The sequence below is a fragment of the Trematomus bernacchii genome, unplaced genomic scaffold (genome assembly GCF_902827165.1).
Source record: "Trematomus bernacchii unplaced genomic scaffold, fTreBer1.1, whole genome shotgun sequence".
In the NCBI taxonomy this organism is placed as follows: domain Eukaryota; kingdom Metazoa; phylum Chordata; class Actinopteri; order Perciformes; family Nototheniidae; genus Trematomus; species Trematomus bernacchii.
Window position 1 is genome coordinate 2108027 of NW_022987767.1, and position 19802 is coordinate 2127828.

The 19802-nt window shown below is 41.0% G+C and overlaps 1 protein-coding gene across 1 annotated transcript in view; it reads left to right on the forward strand.

The window, feature by feature from the left end:
• Window positions 1-19802, forward strand: part of LOC117496685 (thrombospondin type-1 domain-containing protein 4-like) — a 58685-nt gene that overhangs the window by 35895 nt on the left and 2988 nt on the right. The window contains exons 8-16 of the mRNA XM_034148410.1: window positions 7439-7643; window positions 12273-12448; window positions 13122-13215; window positions 13305-13499; window positions 14070-14199; window positions 15153-15357; window positions 16134-16307; window positions 17672-17845; window positions 19092-19271. Of these exons, the coding sequence (XP_034004301.1) occupies window positions 7439-7643; window positions 12273-12448; window positions 13122-13215; window positions 13305-13499; window positions 14070-14199; window positions 15153-15357; window positions 16134-16307; window positions 17672-17845; window positions 19092-19271 (1533 nt within the window). The remainder of the gene's footprint in view (window positions 1-7438; window positions 7644-12272; window positions 12449-13121; window positions 13216-13304; window positions 13500-14069; window positions 14200-15152; window positions 15358-16133; window positions 16308-17671; window positions 17846-19091; window positions 19272-19802) is intronic.

Below are 19802 nucleotides of genomic sequence, written 5' to 3' on the forward strand. Positions count from 1 at the left end.
TGCTTCCGTGCTTCACACATATTCCTTACATTTTGTTTAAGTTTTAGTTGCCTTTAGTTTGACTTCTCTCCAATATAATACAACTAGATGACCCTTGGATTGTGTTGTTAAATGTAAAAAAGAACAATGAAAAACTCAAAAGCAATCAGGGTCCAGATAATCAAGATAATCCACCTCTTTCTAATCAGTGTTATGTAGAGACTATTTTCTTTCTTTTAAACCACACAATTCCTTCTTCGCGCATCTTCTCATGGACAAGAGTCTCTCCTAAACTCACCTGTGCTGGACTGTTACAGCCCTTACTGTTAAGGACATCATTAATATTTACATCTAGCTAAAAAAAGGGGCTCTCTTTCATTAGTAAATGCCTGGTGATATGGTACCAGCAAAGACTGTTATGTAGATAAATGATAAGTAAGATATACTTAATGTTAGCCATTTTCTACAAAGAACACATAGAGCAAAGTTACAATGATGAAGCTATTTTGGAAACTGCTTGTGAGGACAAAGTGAAGCCTCTCACGCTGCTCTGGACATAGGAAAGAAAGAGACAGCGAGTCACATTTTATAATCATTACGTTTTGTTTTTCACAGTCTCTTTAAACAATGACATTGCAGGTTGTTGTTCTGCCTCATAACTGCTGATTTACTGTATGAATTTAACCCTTTTTTATCATGAATTATTGGCCCAACATTGTTGATACGTAACCAAAAGAGATTATTTTGATGTCTAAAATGTTTAACCACACTAGTTTAAGTTATGTTGAACCTAAATAAAAGTGCATCACAGAGACAGTGAGATATATTGATAGAGGTCAAAGGAACCAGAGAGACACAACTTCTGTATTAGTGGGTATACATTTATTTATATGTCCTTAAACAGTTACCCGCAGTTGGATGCCACTGATACTGAAGTGTGTATCTTTGTGGTCCGACAATTAGCATCTGCTGGAGTCCATCTGTCAGCCTTGAGCTCGATGTGTTTATCAGTGGCAGATTATTCTGTCTGAGCTCCCTAATCTCTGCTGACAACGTTCACCTGTTAGCAGCTGACTAGAGCACATCCTAAAATTAGCCTCCTTTCGTACTGAATCAAAAATCAGTATTGAATCAAATCATGCATTATTACTCCATGAATCAAAATCGAAGCACATTTCAATAAACCTGAAGATTCACCACTGTATTAATAATTAATGTTTGCTTTCAATAGGGTTTTGAACCACTGCCAAACTACCAGATTACAAACACATTTGACATTCAAGCACCAAGCTTGTTTTCCACCACATCTCAAACGTAATTTTCCCCAGTAGAAATGAGTTAAAAGCGTCCATGTTGCGTGTTCCACTTCTGTTGATTTAATCATGACATTTTCTGAGCATTTCACATTGACAGTCCTAGTTCAGAGCCACAAACCAGGCCTCCTACATGGATAAAAGCACAACTATTCAAAGACAACTGTAACATTATGCCAGAGCTGTCAGGGAGAGATTTAGTTTCTGTGCAACTGATACATATTGACTGTCTGCATGTTTAATGTTAAGCAATGATACTAATGCCTGAAATGTGCCACAACTCTCTGATAGTTGTGTAAGCAGTTATTCCCTGCCTCTAAATCTTTATTTACTTCATCTGCAAGTAATACTGGGAGTCATTTCTACAATTATGCGCTAACAGACAGATCAACAGGCCTGTCAAAATCATCACTTAAAGGGGACCTATCATGCAAAATGCACTTTGTGATGTCTTTTATACATACATATGTGTCCCCGGTGCGTTGGGGAACTCACGCTGCGTCAGAAAATAAAACCCTCTCTCTTTTCCTCCGAACCCATATCTTTTAAAAACAGGGGTACAACGAGCGGATACAGATTTGCTAACCTGTACTGTGTAGAGCACATGTGTTTAAAAAGCAGGAAATAAAAAAAGGAACTCACCTTGTGATAAACCCGCAAGAGAAAAAGCATTTGAGCTCCATACTGTTTCAGAAATAATCCTTGATGTGGTTTAGAACAGGATGGCGTTTTATCACAGCAGAATTTAACTTTATCTCCGGTAGAATTATGATCAGGCGCTAGCTCCGCGTCTCTCTAACAGCGCTGCAAAAGAGGGGTTTGAGCAGTATGAGGCATGGCTACAACGGGTGAACTGTTTGCTATTTTAAGCAAAAAACTTCACAGACATGTTTTGTATAGGTATGGCCCTACAATATATTTTTCCAATATAGCACAATAGGTCCACTTTAATTTTGTGCTGCAATATAAACTTGGAATAAAGTATGTGGACTCTATAAAGATCCATCTGCTAGAAATTGTTAGAAGTCTTAGTCAAAGTGTATTCAGTGCAGTATGGGATTTGTACGACTCTTCTAATCGCATACTGTCCGTAAATATAACCATCAAACTCACTGTGATTTTTTGTTTACCCTCTTGAAAGCGGCACATAACAATATTTCTATACTATCAACTGGTCAAATGACTGCTTTCATTGGGAAAGTTCACAGAGAAAAATCCGAAACTCTGCAGTCCCGTTTAGCTTCACAGAGTGTTTTGGTGTCTTTTAGCTCATTGTTTTGGTTTTACGACCACCAACTCTAATGATGTGGTTCACATCTCATTGTTTCGAGCAGCAAACAGCTATTTACAGCATACATAAACCCCAATAAAAGACTGGCAAAGTAGGATACTAACTGGTAAACATAGTGGAGGCTTTAGCAGCTTAAGGGCCATATATTTCCCTCAGGAGTTGGTGTAGACAAAAACAGAAGATGATCGTATATAAAGTATATAAATTCTTACATTGTTCAGTGTCTATTCAATGTGTGAAATGTGTTAAAGCTCGTTTCCAAGTGGCGCTAAATAATTTAACATTGTTTAAAGAAGATTTCTGAGACATGTAGTGGTTATTCCATAAGCCTTACAATACAGGAAGTGAACGAGAGCCTTGGATTAAGGAGGTTTGGGAAAAGTGAAAGGAAGGGTCCTTTTATTTTTAAGGTCCCTATATTCACATGACCCCAGAAGTTACTCAAAATGACTTGTTTTTATTCATTTTAGGACTCAGCACTCTGAATGTATGTGTCAACTAATATTCATCCAACAAGTCAAAGTTCACTTGGTGCTTGAAAACCAAAACGCTGACCCCAAGGTTCAACTTCAGAGTTTCTGGCCTAGTTTATTTTCAGTATTTAAACACTGCTGCCATCTCTAATCTATATAAAGTTTGTATCTCAATAACAAAGAGTAAACCTCACCTCTCAGATCGCCTGTGTCTAATCCTAAATGTCTTGTTTTTCTCGGAAAAGTAGAAACCCTTTAGTGACGTGATGTGCTGTTAGGGTTCATATTGTTACAATAACTTTGCAATATGATGAGCTTCTTGTGGGAACGTACCATCAGGATTTACTTTAAGATTGCGTCGTTGAGTTGACTCTACCATGTAACCATTTCCATATGAAGGTGGGTTTTATAATAATAATTCCACTGAAAACACGGCGACTCTCCCTCGCCAGATGGCACAAGCCACCCACAGAGAGAAGGTGAAAAAAGCCTCGATGTGGTGTGAGAGAGTGAAGAAACTAGACTCCAAATCTGCCTCCTCGTTCATCATCCATGAGACTGCTGTTCGGGTTCTTGTGGAAAAAGATGGCGAGGTTTTTATTGAGGCATTCATTTGTGCTGACACTTCATGCTGAGCGGTTCACAGTTAGGGTTAGGGTTAGGGCTGTCACATTTTCCAGAGACAGCCTGGAGGACAATTTTTTTTTTTTTTAAAGAACAGATTTGGAAGTAAGTGTTCAGATTTTGACTTGTCAGTTTGGTGATTTTGTTGTTGCACTGGTCCAAATCATTCTATATCAAGTCCTGCAATGTAGGCGTATAACGTCTACTTTGTGTGTTTTTGAATCCACGATTATATGATATTGCATTTTCAATAAATTCCCTTCTTATTTTCAATACCATTTTGTGAACACAGATATACAGATACACATTAAACAAAAGTAAATGCAGAAAAAGACAATTAGAGCAGAGTCCCATTCCACAAAAATGATCGATGTTATTTGTTTGCAATCATATGGCTTCATCTATTCACACAGATGTTAAGATAACTCCTAATCCACACATTTTTGGACATAGCATTTATTTGTTGTTGTCTTCCCATATGTCAAGGTGTGCATATACAGTACTGTTTCTACAATTAGATTTGACATGAAAGGTATAAGACGGTCAGCAGCTATTTTAATATCCTCTAGTATTTCTCCTTTAGCTCTGAAATGAGTGTGTCATGGAAGGAAGATATCCATTATTTGATAAATATAGTATATAGAGGTTTCAATCGTGTTAAAGGGCCCATGTCATGCTTTTCCGGTTATAACCCGTCCCCTTGTGTGTTATGAAGGTTTTTATGCATGTAAACGGTATGCAGAGTCACAAACCCTCAAAGTACACCCTGTAGCGAGTAAAACTCTAACACAGAAAACACCTCCCCAAAACGCCTCGTTGACAAAACGTCATTGTCCATTTGATTCTTCCATTTCGTTCCGGGTACGGCATGATGTCATGCCGTACCCGGAACGAAATGGACGAATCCGTGGAGCCGTTACGTTACGTCCGCGGAGCCGTTACGTTAAGCCCCCGCTGATTGGTCCAAATTGACCAATCCACGGACTTCCTCACACACACACATCTGTGTGCAGGGAGCAGGCAGCTCAGCTGATTTCTCCTCCCTGGCTGCAGGCTGATAACAGACAGTTGGGATCGCGGCGAAATTCTCTCTGCAGACCCATTCTCACAGCGTTTATCAACCTTTTTCGTACTCAATATCAAGCCACACTTATTGTTTTTACTTCGGATGTGAGTTTGTGTGTGCTCAGGATGAGTTTGGCTGTGTTTCGCTGTGTATCCTAAACAAGGAAACAACACCTCCACGGAGCTCAGCGCGATTCACAACGTCCCGACCAATCAGAGCACACTGTGCTCACAGGGAGGGTGGGGGCTGGAGCTATTGGAGCTACAACGAGCCGTTAAAGGCAGAGAGTGAAATTCAGTGAATACACGTAGTTTACAGAGATGCTGTGAGAAACCAATGTGAGTTTGGAAAAATGCACAATATAAATCTATTCTAGTATACCTCAACAATGGAATTATGATCAGTGGAAATGGCCATGACATGGGCCCTTTAAGAGAATATTTTGGGCTGCGGTGAAACCAATGATAAGCATCCTTTTCTGATAGTTGAATAAATTGAGAGAACAACGTTTGGAGACCTGTTTTCTGATATGGTATCTCTCTCCACTCCAACATGAATCTGTTTTAAATTCAGACATGTTCCCATCCAACAGATAACCTCTCACTGTGTCAGCGTCTGTTCTTACGAGGACAATAAATGTCCTCCTTGATTCAGTTTTGATTTGTTTTCCACGTCTGACTTATTGTAGCTTTGCGAAATGTTCCACAATGTGTTTTACATTTCATATTCAGTTATGGCTGGACTGTAGTAGTTTGTGTTGCTTTAAATTCAGTGAGGTGAGATCATGACACGCAGCAGTTTTCCTCTTGAATGTTATCGTGTTATGATTAGTGATTTTGATCCAGGCATTATTCGGCCCCATGCTGCACGGCAACATAATTCCACACTGACCGCAGGAGCGTTTGGCAGTTTTATTTCCTTTTTCTCCAGCTTTCTTAGTTTGCTTTCCTTTTCTCTCATCATTTATTTCCTGTGGTGAAGGAGGCACTGCATGTTGGTTTTGGCTCAGGTGGTGTTTTGGCCCTGAACACAGGGAGCTGCCAGACTCTCCTTGAGGTTTTTATGCAACTGCCACCATTTCTCCCTCCTGCCATACATCCCTCTATTCCACTGTTTTACTCTCCCTTCCTCCTCCTCCTCTCAGTCCTTCCCTCAATCCATATTTCCACAGACTTGCGGCCAATTCACAGCCATAAACCCAAGCAGATCACCATCATTTTAATGAGTAGACACACATCGTTTAGATAAATATTGGAACTGCATATTTGAACCTGTTTCAAAACTGCAGAGTCCTTACTCTTGTACCAGCTGTGCTTTCTGTTCTCTCTTCTCTCCAACAGCCAGTTCAAAGAAACAACACTTTTTATCATTAAATAAAATGATATATGCTCTGAATGTTGTGTCAAATGTCCCAGACGTATTGGAAATGGCTTCAAGGAGTTATATTTTTCAAGTTATTTTCTGTCAAAGCTTGAAATTACTCTACTGTGACTACGTTATAATACACTTCCTCTAAATGTCTTCATGTCATTCCTCTTAGGTGTAAGGTTGGCTACCACATGGCTTCATATAAAGCTCAGCAGCCCAACAATGATCTACCCTTTGCAACTCTTAAAAGCCCTTTTTCTTATATACCAATCACCCATTCACACATATTCACACCCTGTTGGCCATCGAGAGCTATTCAGCTTCTTGCCCAAGGACACTTTGACATGTTGTCTGAAGGGCCAAACAACCGCCCCAATTGTTAGACAACCAGGAAAAGCCAAAAAAAAGTAAATTTGGTGCACAGAATCACACATCTGCATGGATGTATTTAACTTTTGATATGTGACATGCTTATGATGGAACCATAGACTGGATGGAACCCAGTACTCAAAGCTGAGGGAAATATACAAGACAGAAGGAGGAATAGGTCACCTTCAATCAGGAAGCTGTGTGTGTGTGTGTGTGTGTGTGTGTGTGTGTGTGTGTGTGTGTGTGTGTGTGTGTGTGTGTGTGTGTGTGTGTGTGTGTGTGTGTGTGTGTGTGTGTGTGTGTGTGTGTGTGTGTGTGTGTGTGTGTGTGTGTGTGTGTGTGTGTGTGTGTGTGTGTGTGTGTGTGTGTGTGTGTGTGTGTGTGTGTGTGTGTGTGTGTGTGTGTGTGTGTGTGTGTGTGTGTGTGTGTGTGTGTGTGTGTGTGTGTGGTGTGTGGGTGTGGTGTGTGTGTGTGTGTGTGTGTGTGTGTGTGGTGTGTGTGTGTGTGTGTTCCAGCTCTTCCACCTGTTTGCACGTCGAGCTGCTTTTACTGCTGGTTTGTGTGAATGTATGGACTGCTGATGTTAACCGTTCTATTTTTACAGCGCCCAGGTTTCCTGTAATTTATTACCACCAATGTGACACAGAAAACTCACACCCTAAGGAGATTTAGAAATAAATTCTGGAAACAATTCAAAGACTCATGTCTCATAAAAACGATGCCTTCTGGAAAGTAACATAACTCCTGCTAATTAGTTATTATATTATTGCAGTTAATGATGTGAGTAGTTGCAGGTGGCTTGGCTTTGTTAACGTACTATTTTACACCTAATGAGCTCTTTTTATTTGACCAAAAACATCACCTCTTAATAATCTGAAACAGGTGTTTAGTGCATAATGATACGAGCTGTTTTCCTCCACACTTCTTCGTTTAAACTGCTTCTCCTCTGTCTCAGGGTCTGGGCTGCGATGAGTACCTGGGATCAGGAAAGGTGATGGACAGGTGCGGTGTGTGTGGAGGAGAAAACACAACCTGCAGGCTCGTCTCTGGAGTCTTCAAACACAGTTTAACTAAGATCGGCTACCACAAGATAGTGGAGATCCCAGAGGGAGCCACCAAGATCAACGTGACAGAGATGGTGAAGAGCAGGAACTACCTAGGTGAGAAAAACACTTATTAATAAAGCAAAATGTAGTATTTAGTGAACTGAGTGACTGATGAATAGACTGGACAAAAGGGCTGACTGGATGCTTTGAAAAATGTAAAAGATTGTTGTTTATTCCATACAGTTAACTTACTAAATGTCGACTAAATTCTTTCCTAAATGAACGCGAAAACCAAGCGATTGTTACACGCTGCCAACAAATCAAGGTCTAAAGACTTTTCACTTCAATAGGCCACATCTCTAGGCTGCAGCAACTCTCCAGAGGTGTTTGTTCATACATCATTCATAGCCTGAATTATATAACATGTTATACCTAAAATCACGTCGAAAATAGATATTTTCCGGCTGTTGACGGTATTTTCTGATTTATGGAGTGATACAAAGAGATATCCAAAATCCCTTCTGTAGTAACTTTAGATTCTAATATGACTACAAAAGTAAACAAGAATTTTGAACCTGACTTCATCCAATGTTCAGGTTTGTGTTCCTGAAATGTATTAAAATATGCGCATATTTAATTAGATAATAACTCATTTGCATATTTAAACATGCTCTTTCAGAAAACTTGTAATACAAAAAACAATTGTCTTAATGTAAGTAATTAACTGGAGACATGTCTTGATGATAGCGTTAAGGCCACATTTACACGAGAACGAAACGGCTTGTATCTGCATAGTTTCTCTTGCGTATAGCCCTATTATTTACACGAGGCCGTAACAAACGGACCCCACAAACGATAACGGGTCCCAAGGTGAATAGATTTGCAAACGAAACTCTCTGGGGGGTCAAACGAGTCCGTGTAATCGCCTCTATACGAATATTTCCTGAAAAAATAACGATAGCCCCACCTCTCCCCGCCTCTGCTGCTCACAGCTGTCGCATGGCCAGTAGCTACTGTCAGTAGCTACTGCTAGTGCTACTGCTACTGACCATGCTACAGATGTTAGTACAACATCTACAGCTCCTCTACCACAACCATCAGCAACAAGTGGACATGGAGAATTACATGAACTACTACATGTTGCTAAATCCACCGCGGGGCATAAACAGAAGGGTAGCCATGGCAACATTGCTGCGGGGTCTTCTTCGCTGCTTTTGGTGTATTTTGTGGCGGAAGTTACAGCGCCACTTACAGTCCCGGCATATGTACTACAGCGTTTCCAGCGGTCTCGTTTGAACAGACACGTTAAATGAAACGAATGCATGTGAACGGAATACTTTTTTGAAAGCGCATACTGTGCATAAACGCAAACGTTCCCGTGTAAAAGCAGCCTAAGTTAAAACAATGACCCTATTCACCTGTGTCTCGCCTTAAGTTGCAAACATGCTCATAATGAATAGATGAAAACACACGACACAATCTCATGCTGTAAATGATAAATGAATACAAACTATGGAGATTTCTGCCATATAGAGCTCTGCCTTTTCTCAAACTAATTATACAAACTTATTGGCACTTCACTTGAGGTGCACAAAGCGCCAATACATATAATGATATGCTGTCAAAAAGGTCTTTATAGCTAAGACAGGTACCTCCTCCTCTCAAAACTATTACCAAAACAATCTACGTTGATAAATAGCCGTGTCCCTTTAAGAGGTTCACTCACCTGAGAGCTGTCATCACTTTATTATTATTCTGTCTCTGTACAATTTCAAAAGCCATCCTCAGCATCTATTTGTGAGAGTTTCGCCAAATGTGAGAAGTAGAAAGTACAGGTATTTGTGTTCAACATGTAAGAAGTAGAAAGTACAGGTATTTGTGTTCAACATGTAGGAAGTAAAAGTAAAAAGTCGTCAGAAAAATAAGTAGTGGAGTAAAGTACTGATACCAGAAAAATGCACTTAAGTACACTAACGAAGTATTTGTACTCCACGACTTCCCACCTCTGCTCATATGTCTCCACCCCCTGCTGTGCTAAATGTTTTCTTCTGAAGGAGTGTTGACCTCAGGACTTAGTAGTATCAATGCTGAATATATTTTACATTCAGACAATAATCGACTCAACATGGGTTGGCTAAGTGAACTGCAATTTGGAAAAACCCATCAGGGATTCTTGTCCTCTCCTTGCTCTCTGTCTTCAAGTTTCTCCGCAGCATGTTAGTGTGTTAAAATCATTTCTAACAAAAGCACGGAGAGCATAAGTTGAAGTGAGAACACATTGTTTTACTCCCTGTTGCCGAGCAGTCTGAGCAGTTAGTAATGCGAATCAGAAAGACTTATCTCAGCCCTATTTCAAGTCACTCTGCATTTTTGTCGAGAGTAATAGAAAGTGACAGTTTCCATGCCGAGTTCTGCCTCAGCTCAAAACACATGTTGAAGGAAGAGGAATCCCCGTCCACTGCATGTTACACATTACATGTATCTGGCAATAACAAAGTCAATGGAAAGTAATGGTAGAAATAATTCAATGATAAGTGCGTGTGATTCGTTGACATTTGACAATTCTACATTTCCACATTTCCAGCTGTGCAGGCAGCAGCAGTAGCTTGTGAATTGATTAGATCGGTCTGATAAAAAGGCACGTTGGGCAGTGTCAGTTTTTCAAGATTTCTCTGGCATTTCGCCTGTTTCCCCCCCCCCCCCCCCCCCCCCCCCCCACCTCAGCCCCAGATACAAAGAAACACCACACAGATAATTGCCGTCATTACTTGGGTGCAATGCTAGGACACATTAGTGGGTTATTTCCAAAAGTGACTGCTTTAATGTCAGACATTGTTTAATGGGAGCCATGCCAAGACTCCGTATGGCTGCTTCTCTCGAGGAAAGTGTATTAGGCCTCACCATTCTTTCTAATGAAAGTGGGAAAATGTGACCACTGTTAAAAAAAGGACGAGAAAAAACACTACCTTTCAAACACCAACTGCATTCGAATGCTCTGTTTTCTTTAATCTGATGTGACCATTCATATGCACACAAGAACACAGAGTTGTGAACAGCCACACACACACGTACGCCTACATTTGCACATCGATGATATTCACATTCTAACTTAGAGTAAGTTATGTCCCCCCACACCTTCCTTTTGTCTGGAAGGTGTGGGGGGATGTGCGTGCGTGCGTGCGTGCGGGAGGGCGTGCGGGCGGGCGTGTGGAGATGTTTTCCATCTGCAGGATGAACATAATACATTCAAACCCGTTCATTTCCTATGGCGGTCGATTCTGACTGAAAACATCATGGGTGTTTCACTGTTGAATAAATCACTAAGAAATCAATGCAAGTGATGATTATCAAGTGTATATGTTCAGAGGCCTAGTGTGGAGGATAACATCAGGTCTTGAGGCAATTGGATGAAAAACACAATATTTATGATAAAAAACAAAGTAACTCGGTCTTTTGACCCGAAACGCAAGAGAGGGGTTAAGTAGATTTGTTTGAAAAAGTTGTTTTGTGAACGGATAAGAGAGGAAGATGTCAGAAATAAAGAGCTTCACATACATACTAAAATACTGTACTTTGAGCATGATATTACACTTGATAATTACTTATGAGATCAAATCAAAAATATGCTTTTTTTCAAACATTCCAATCAGAATCTTTCCATTAATTGTTATTCATGTACTAATGCAAACAAGAGTAAGAGACATGGCAGTCATCTAGCAGCAGCCACAGGGTGTCCTCACACTCTTTCCCCTCAATAGGCCTCTGTTCTCACTGTGCATCTCGAATGTGCTCTGAGTTGTCCAAACACTTCTTTACAAGCCGGTCTAACGTTACACTCCTAATGCTTTTCTAATGGCGTCTTGTCCTTAATCCATGAAATCGGTGGAAAAAGTTTAAAGGGGATTTTGTTTCAGGATTTGCATGCCAGCACAAACAGGACATTTCTTTAAAAGTGCACGAGCGAGCATTTATTCTGTTACTAATTTGGGTGCAGAATGACCGTATCAGAGCTTTATTACACAAATGTTTTACCTTCTCATCAATGGTTTTACGTTAAACGATAGTTATGTGGAAGTGGCTTTGTGGGTATTTCCCTCTTCATTAGAGCTCAGGGCTGTCGGTGGTGATGTGTGGTTTCTCTCCAGAGGTGGGAAGTAGTGGAGTACAAATACTTTGTTACTGTACTTAAGTACATTTTTCTGGTATCAGTACTTTACTCCACTACTTATTTTTCTGATGACTTTTTACTTTTACTTCTTACATGTTGAACACAAATACCTGAACTTTCTACTTCTTACATTTCCCAAACAGGCTGGTTCCTTTAGTTTGAATGTGTGTTTGGTGGCGTGATCATTATTATTTAGAGTCATTGCGTGCCTATTGATTTGAACACGATCCGTGTATCAATCATTTCCTGGTCTTCTCTAAAGAAGAGGGACCAATGAAAACGTTGTCATGTTGCCGTTGTTCAGCATGGAAACATTCATTAGCTAACAATGACATTATTGTTCTATTAATATAAAGGGAGGTCAGGTACTCTTTAAAACAGCTGCTAGTTATGGGTACTTTTTACTTAAGTACATTTCAAAGCCCATACTTCTTTACTTTTACCAGAGTAAAGAAGTTTAGTCAGTACTTCTACTTTTACCAGAGTGTTTTTAAACACGAGTATCTGTACTTCTACTTAAGTAAAGGAGGTGTTTACTTTTGCCTTCTCTGTTTCTCTCTCTCTGTTTCTCTCAGCTCTCCGCAGCCGATCGGGGCGATCCATCATTAATGGAAACTGGGCGATCGACCGGCCAGGGAAGTATGAGGGAGCGGGAACCATGTTCACATACCGGCGGCCCAACGAGATCAGAAGCACCGCCGGGGAGTCCTTCCTCGCTGAAGGGCCCACAAACGAGATCCTGGACGTTTATGTAAGTCACAAATTAACTCGGACCTTCAGATATAACAACACTGACTCTCCTTCTCTTATATTTACACTCACAAGCTTACAGTTGGAATGATTTCTATTTAAATGAATGTCATTATCTGTCGCTGATTAAGGTATACAGTAGCAATGCAGTTTAACAAACACGGTTATTGTTGTGACTTTCCCGGGAAATTGGCAAATTGCAATTAGTTAGGGAAGCATTTCCATCATCAAGCAGGTTGGTCTGCCAGAGAGGAGCTAATGCATCAGACCCTCAACTCACTTTGGTCTAATAAACATAGAAAATAAGGATGCCAATGATACTCTGAACTAGTGCAAATCTCCAGTTATGAGAATACATTTGACATTCAGAAGAAGGCGCATTTTCAAAACAATAAAGCTTCCGTCAACGGAGAAAAACTGCCGCCTCTAAGATGATTATTCAACAAGGTTGTTTTGGTCTTTGATTTGTCATTTTTTGATGCTGTATTCATGCTGAATAACACATTTTATAAAGAAACGTTTGATCACATCTCTAACAAACACAGGATTTAGTGGTGCGTTGGCATGATTCTTTCAGATTGTAATTTAGTTGGACCTTGGAAAAGTACGTTTTGTCATTGTTTGATCACTTTTCAGAGCAGATTTCATTTTATAATTGATCTTCTTTGCCTCAGATGATCTTCCAGCAGCCAAACCCTGGTATTCACTATGAGTACACAATCCCTGAGAAACCAGTGGATCCTCAGCCACCCAACCACAGACCAGAAGGTAAATAAGACCCCTGTTTACCCCCTGCTAACTGTTTGATACTAAAGCATTGTCTGACTGCTTGTCTAACTCATGTGTCTGTGTCTTAGGGAACGCTGTGAATGGACAGGGAGGATACGACATTCACAGAAACACTCACCAGGAAAACTACAATCCAGCAGGGGGGGGTCGGGACCCTCCTCGCCTCCCAGATAATCAGGTTCCTGCTGTGCAGCCGCCCAGACGCAGAGACTACAACTGGAAGATATCTGGAACTACAGAGTGCAGCGCCTCCTGTGGGAAAGGTCAGTATTTCCTCTGACTTCTCACACAATCATAACAAAAAACCCAGAGGATGACAACAGTTACGATTTCATAGAAAACACGCAATTTGTATTTATTTTAAAAATGATTAACCTTCACCAAAGTTGTTTGTTGTTCGCTTGATTAAGGAAAAACATCTGGTCAGATTTGAAAGACACTTAGTGCAAGGGTACAGCAAGGTCCAAGGAAGAATCAATAACATTTGAGAGGGCATCCGAATAATGGGATTCCCTTTCATGACATTTGGCTTTTGTGCTGCGTTCAAGTTGTGTCAGAATAATCGGAAACATGCCTTGCCGACTGGGAAATAAAAATTGGAGCCTCCTCTTGAAAACATCTAGTAACTGGATGTTTAAAAGCAATGAAATACAACATGCTTTATTCGTAGTGTGTGTGTTGTTTCCAACTTAAAGCTAGTGAACACACCATAGTTGGAAGAATGGCATCCACCATTGATGGGGTTCTTTGCTCTCCAAGTACTCTTTATTTTCTATAAAAGCAGATGTAGTATTCAGTGATTAAACTATTCAGTGTTTCTGTGTGCATTTCAGGATTCAGATACTCCATCTTCCACTGTGTGTCCCGGCTGAACCAGGGCCAGGTGTCCGAGGCTCTGTGTGACAGCAGCAGCAAACCCTCTCCACAGGAAGAGGCCTGCAACCTGCAGCCCTGCCCCGCATTGTGAGGACACACACTCTGCTCACACACTCTGCTCACACACTCTGCTCACACACTCTGCTCACACACTCTCTTCACACACTCTCCTCACACACTCTGCTCACACACTCTCCTCACACACTCTCCTCACACACTCTCCTACTCTGCTCACACACTCTCTGCTCACACACTCTGCTCACACACTCTCCTCACACACTCTCCTCACACACACTCCTCACACACTCTCCTCACACACTCTCTCCTCACACACTCTCCTCACACATACTCCTCACACACTCTCCTAACACACTCTCCTCACACAAACTCCTAACACACTCTCCCCACACACACTCCTCACACACTCTTCTAACACACTCTCCTAACACACTCTCCTACTCTCCTAACACACTCTCCTACTCTCCTAACACACTCTCCTACTCTCCTAACACACACTACTAACACACTCTCCTCACAAACTCTCCTCACACACTCTCCTCACAAACTCTCCTCACAAACTCTCCTCACACACTCCTAACCAGAGATGGCAAAAGTAAACACCTCCACAGATACTCGTGTTTCAAAATACTCTGGTGAAAGTAGAAGTACTGACTAAACTTCTTAAAGTAAAAGTAAAGAAGTATGGGCTTCGAAATGTACTTCAGTAAAAAGTACCCATAACTCCCAGCTGTTTTAAAGAGTACCTGACCTCCCTTTATATTAATAGAACAATAATGTCATTGTTAGCTAATGAATGTTTCCATGCTGAACAACGGCAACATGACAACGTTTTCATTGGTCACACAAGTAAAACAGGAAACTGACAGACTCTGACTACTAAAACATAACAGACAATAAACAAATCATGACAGAATACTGATACAATCCCTACTCAAAGAGCAAGTTCACTCAAAAGAAAACACACTAACGTTATTTAATAATGGCTCTACATGTCTGCTCGTGTGCTTCCTCCCGAGCAGCTGGGACATTGGGGAGTGGTCAGAGTGCAGTACGACGTGCGGGCTGGGCATGCAGCACCGGCAGGTTTTGTGTCGGCAGATTTACGCCAACCGCACCCTGAACGTTCACACGAGCCGCTGCGAACACTTAGAGCGACCGGAGATCACCAGCAGCTGCCAGCTGAAGATCTGCAGCGAGTGGCAGGTCCGCTCAGAGTGGAGCGCGGTGAGACATGCTTTTACTGACTGTTGTATACCTGTTTACAGATCTATATATATTTATCACTTCTCCTTACGCATACATATTGTTTACATTACAGTTTATTGCAATTGCATCCTATCACTAATATATATTTTTTATTTTATACATGTTATATTTGATCCTTTTTGAGTTCTGCGCTTATTTATATCTTAAAGGTCCCCTGGCCTATTATACTGTTTCTCATCAATATATTACAGGTCTCAGATATATACAGAACATGTCTCTGATTGGCTGATATACCAAACAGATCTTTGCAGCATCCCATAATCCCCTCTGTTTCAGCCCTGTTTCAAAAGTGCTGATTCTCTGTCTGTTACTTCAGATGAAAATAAGGAGCCCCTCCCCACGCCCCTCTGAGAGATATTTGGTTAAAAAGAACTCAATGGTGCTCTAGGAGGAGATTCAGGTGATAAGGTGAGGGGGGGGGTTACCTTGGTTGGTGATTGGCTAATGGTTACACAAGCCAACACATCGTTATGACATCACAAAGTGGCCAAAATCTGATCAGCTCATTTTCAGACAGATTTTTATATAAATGGATCAGGACAAAAAGAGAGAGAATCTTTGTTCCTGAAACTTTCAGAGTCTCTTTACACAGAGGGGACACATGTTGATGTATGAAGGACAGGAAGAAGAGGATTTTACACAATATGTGACCTTTAAAGAAACACAGTTGCATTTAACAAAGAGCAGCAGTCCCATCCCTCCACAGTGCTGACCCTGTGTCCTGTGTCTCTCAGTGCTCGGTGCCCTGTGGTCTGGGTCAGAGGTCACGAGAGGTTCGCTGTGTCAGCAACGTGGGCGACTTTGTTCCTGACGAGGAGTGCAACATGAATCTGAGGCCGGTCGATGTGGAGAACTGCGACATGGGGTCCTGCGCCAAGAGCTGGTTCTACACCGAGTGGGGGAACAGGGTGGGTCTCACTTTGATTCACTTCTCATAACAGTGGCAGTCATTTTATAGATGTGTCTTTATCAGAGATATCAACTAAACCTCTTTACTCAAGTAAAAGTAAAGAGGGGTTTGAAATGTACTTAAGTAAAAAGTACCCATAACTAGCAGCTGTTTTAAAGAGTACCTGACCTCCCTTTATATTAATAGAACAATAATGTCATTGTTAGCTAATGAATGTTTCCATGCTGAACAACGTCAACATGACAACGTTTTCATTGGTCCCTCTTCTTTAGAGAAGACCAGGAAATGATGGATACACGGATCGTGTAAGAAGTAGAAAGTTCAGGTATTTGTGTTAAAAATGTAAGAAGTAAAAGTAAAAAGTCAGAAAAATAAGTAGTGGAGTAAAGTACTGATACCAGAAACATGTACTTAAGTACAGTAACAAAGTATTTGTACTCCACTACTTCCCACCTCTGGTCTTTATGCATCCGAGATCTGTCTTTCAATCAGGATATTATATATATGTTTTTAATATAGATTCTGACATCCACAAAGACAACACATGTAGAGTAATATTCACTGAATAGAGTGCCTTTATCACAAGCGGCAAGTATGAACATACAATAACTATTTGGCTAGAATATAAACATTGTGACATTGATGTAGATGCATGGAAAGACATGTATTCAACATTAAGGAGGTCCAAAATAAATGTTCACATGATAATTTACAGTTACTATTATATGCCATGTTTTGAGAGGGGAAATTAGATGCCAGGATTTATTCTAATCCAAAGTAGATTAAGACATTTGAACTGCAATATTTATCGTTGGAAATCAGGCAAAACTGAAACTCGGTAATTCTGTATATATTGTAATACTGTATTGTATTTCAGTTTTGTCGCTTTTACTCATGTGTGTTACTTACTTCGTGATATACAGAGAACTCTCTGCTCCATAGCTTCTCTTGGATTTACAATCTCACTGTACATTTTACATTTATATATATCCAGTTTAATATTTAATATTCCATCTCTCACATACTTATGTATATATAATAACTTGATTTATTTTTTGTTTTTGTTAATTTGTAAATTCAACATGTATATTTTCTACTTTCTTGTTTATTTCTAGTCTTTTAAATGTGTATTGTAATGCCATGTCTTTTAAGCTGCTGCAACGCAAACATTTCCCAATTTGGGATCAATAATCTTATTTTATCTTATCTTATAACACATGCAAATGTCAGCTGCTCTTACTGAAAAGCTGTCTGAAGGCAGTGTACCTCAACACAAAAACAAAAAAGTGATGTGCTGAAATTGAATTACAAGTTTAAAAAAGTGAAAGATATCAAATCAACCGTATGAATTGTGCTCCACAGTGCTCGGCTGAGTGTGGGATGGGTGTTCGGACGCGAGGAATTCTCTGCCTCACGAACCACGTCAGCGGTCTCCCTCTCGAGGGCTGCGGCAGCGAGAGACCCCAAAACTCTCAGGTCTGCAACAGCGGAGCTTGTGAGAACCGCATCGAGTGGTTCACGGGCCCCTGGAGCCAGGTAGGAGGGAGAGACTCAAGATTTCAAAGATTCAAAGATTTAAAAGGCTTTATTATCATGTACACATTACAGTACAGTGTAGATATGCCAATGAGAATCTGAAGTCCCAGGCTCCACCAACAATGCAACACAGATATATATAAGACATAACATGATGAAGCAATTTGAAAAAACTATGAAAATAGTGCAAGAGGAAACAGAAGAGAAATAGACCAATATGCAAGTAACGGAACGTCCACACAGCAGCGTTAAAAAAATCTTGAAACGCTTCTGCCCATTCACTTTGAATGGGGTGACGTCACTTTCCCTCACTTTTCGCCGAAATGCATTGTGGGCAGGCGAGCGGAGATTTTCAGGATTTTCAGGATTCAAAGTTGAACAATGTTCAACTTTTGAGGCTGAGGTGGAAGCGTCAGCCAATCAAATCCCGTGTATGCAAATCTGACAGTTCAAGCGATAGCCAATCAAACGGCGTGTATGCTGGGAGAGACATACCGCAGGTCATTTCCTCATATTCCAAAAAATGGAGGAGAAATTAGCGGTAGGGAATCAATCACCCGGTGCTTTATGACCAGACCTACCGGGATATAAACCGGAGGAGCCAGGCATGGAGGGAGGTGGCAGAGACAGTGGTAGGTTTTCGCCTGTTTTGGGGAGTTTATATCCAGTTTACTTCGGGCTTTTTTGCTTCGTATGTCGGGGGCGAGAGATTCATGTGATTGGTTGATCGCAAAAAATCCCCAAGCTTCAGATACGCCCACCTCCAAGATTTTTTTAACGCTGCTGTGTAGACGTTCCGTAATGCAGATGAAGTAAACTACATACATGTCCAAATCAATCAATACAATACTTCAGCGTGCATTTGATCTGGGATTCAGCTCCGCATTTACTGTGAGGATTGGTGTGTGTGTGTGTGTGTGTGTGTGTGTGTGTGTGTGTGTGTGTGTGTGTGTGTGTGTGTGTGTGTGTGTGTGTGTGTGTGTGTGTGTGTGTGTGTGTGTGTGTGTGTGTGTGTGTGTGTGTGTGTGTGGTGTGTGTGTGTGGTGTGTGTGTGTGTGTGTGTGTGTGTGTGTGTGTGTGTGTGTGTGTGTGTGTGTGTGTGTGTGTGTGTGTGTGTGTGTGTGTGTGTGTGTGTGTGTGTGTGTGTGTGTGTGTGTGTGTGTGTGTGTGTGTGTGTGTGTGTGTGTGTGTGTGTGTGTGTGTGTGTGTGTGTGTGTGTGTGTGTGTGTGTGTGTGTGTGTGTCAGTGCTCAGCAGAGTGCGGTGCAGGCAGCCATCAGAGGGCCGTGGTGTGTTTGATGAAGTCGGAGGAAGGACTCTCCGTCGTTCCTCCGTACGAGTGCTCTTCTCTGGACCGACCCCTCGGCCAGCAGAGCTGCACCCTGAAGGCCTGCGGAGCAAAGTGGTTCCACACGGACTGGAGCGCTGTGAGTGACATTTGAACCCTCTCCACTTTAATCAAATATACTCCCTACTGCTTCTAATTACTGATTAATGGCCAGGGTTGATGATGTTGGTAGCTACCCTAATCCAGGGGTGTCCAAACTTTTTTCACCGAGGGCCACATACAGAAAAATATACGAAGGGTTTGGCGACTCACTAGAGGTTTATTGCCTCATCAGTTCAGTTATAAGTCAGCAAAATCAATCAAATGTAGGTAAATGATGCTTATGAGTGTTGGCAGCTCATCCCTTAAAACAGAAGCCTCAGATTGATTATAATAAGGAGAAATAGGAAGGGTGTATTTCAAGCTTGTCATGTAAATAAGTCATTGGGCTTTTTTCTTATCAACTCAGATATGTTAGAAAATGTTTCCAACTTGAATTGACTGAATTTATTTGAAAAGTGGGCTTATTTACACATGAATAATACTGTGTAATATATTGTTACATTTATATTTAAGAAGTACAATATAAGACAAGCACAAGTTTCATTTGTGGGCCGTATTCCATTATACT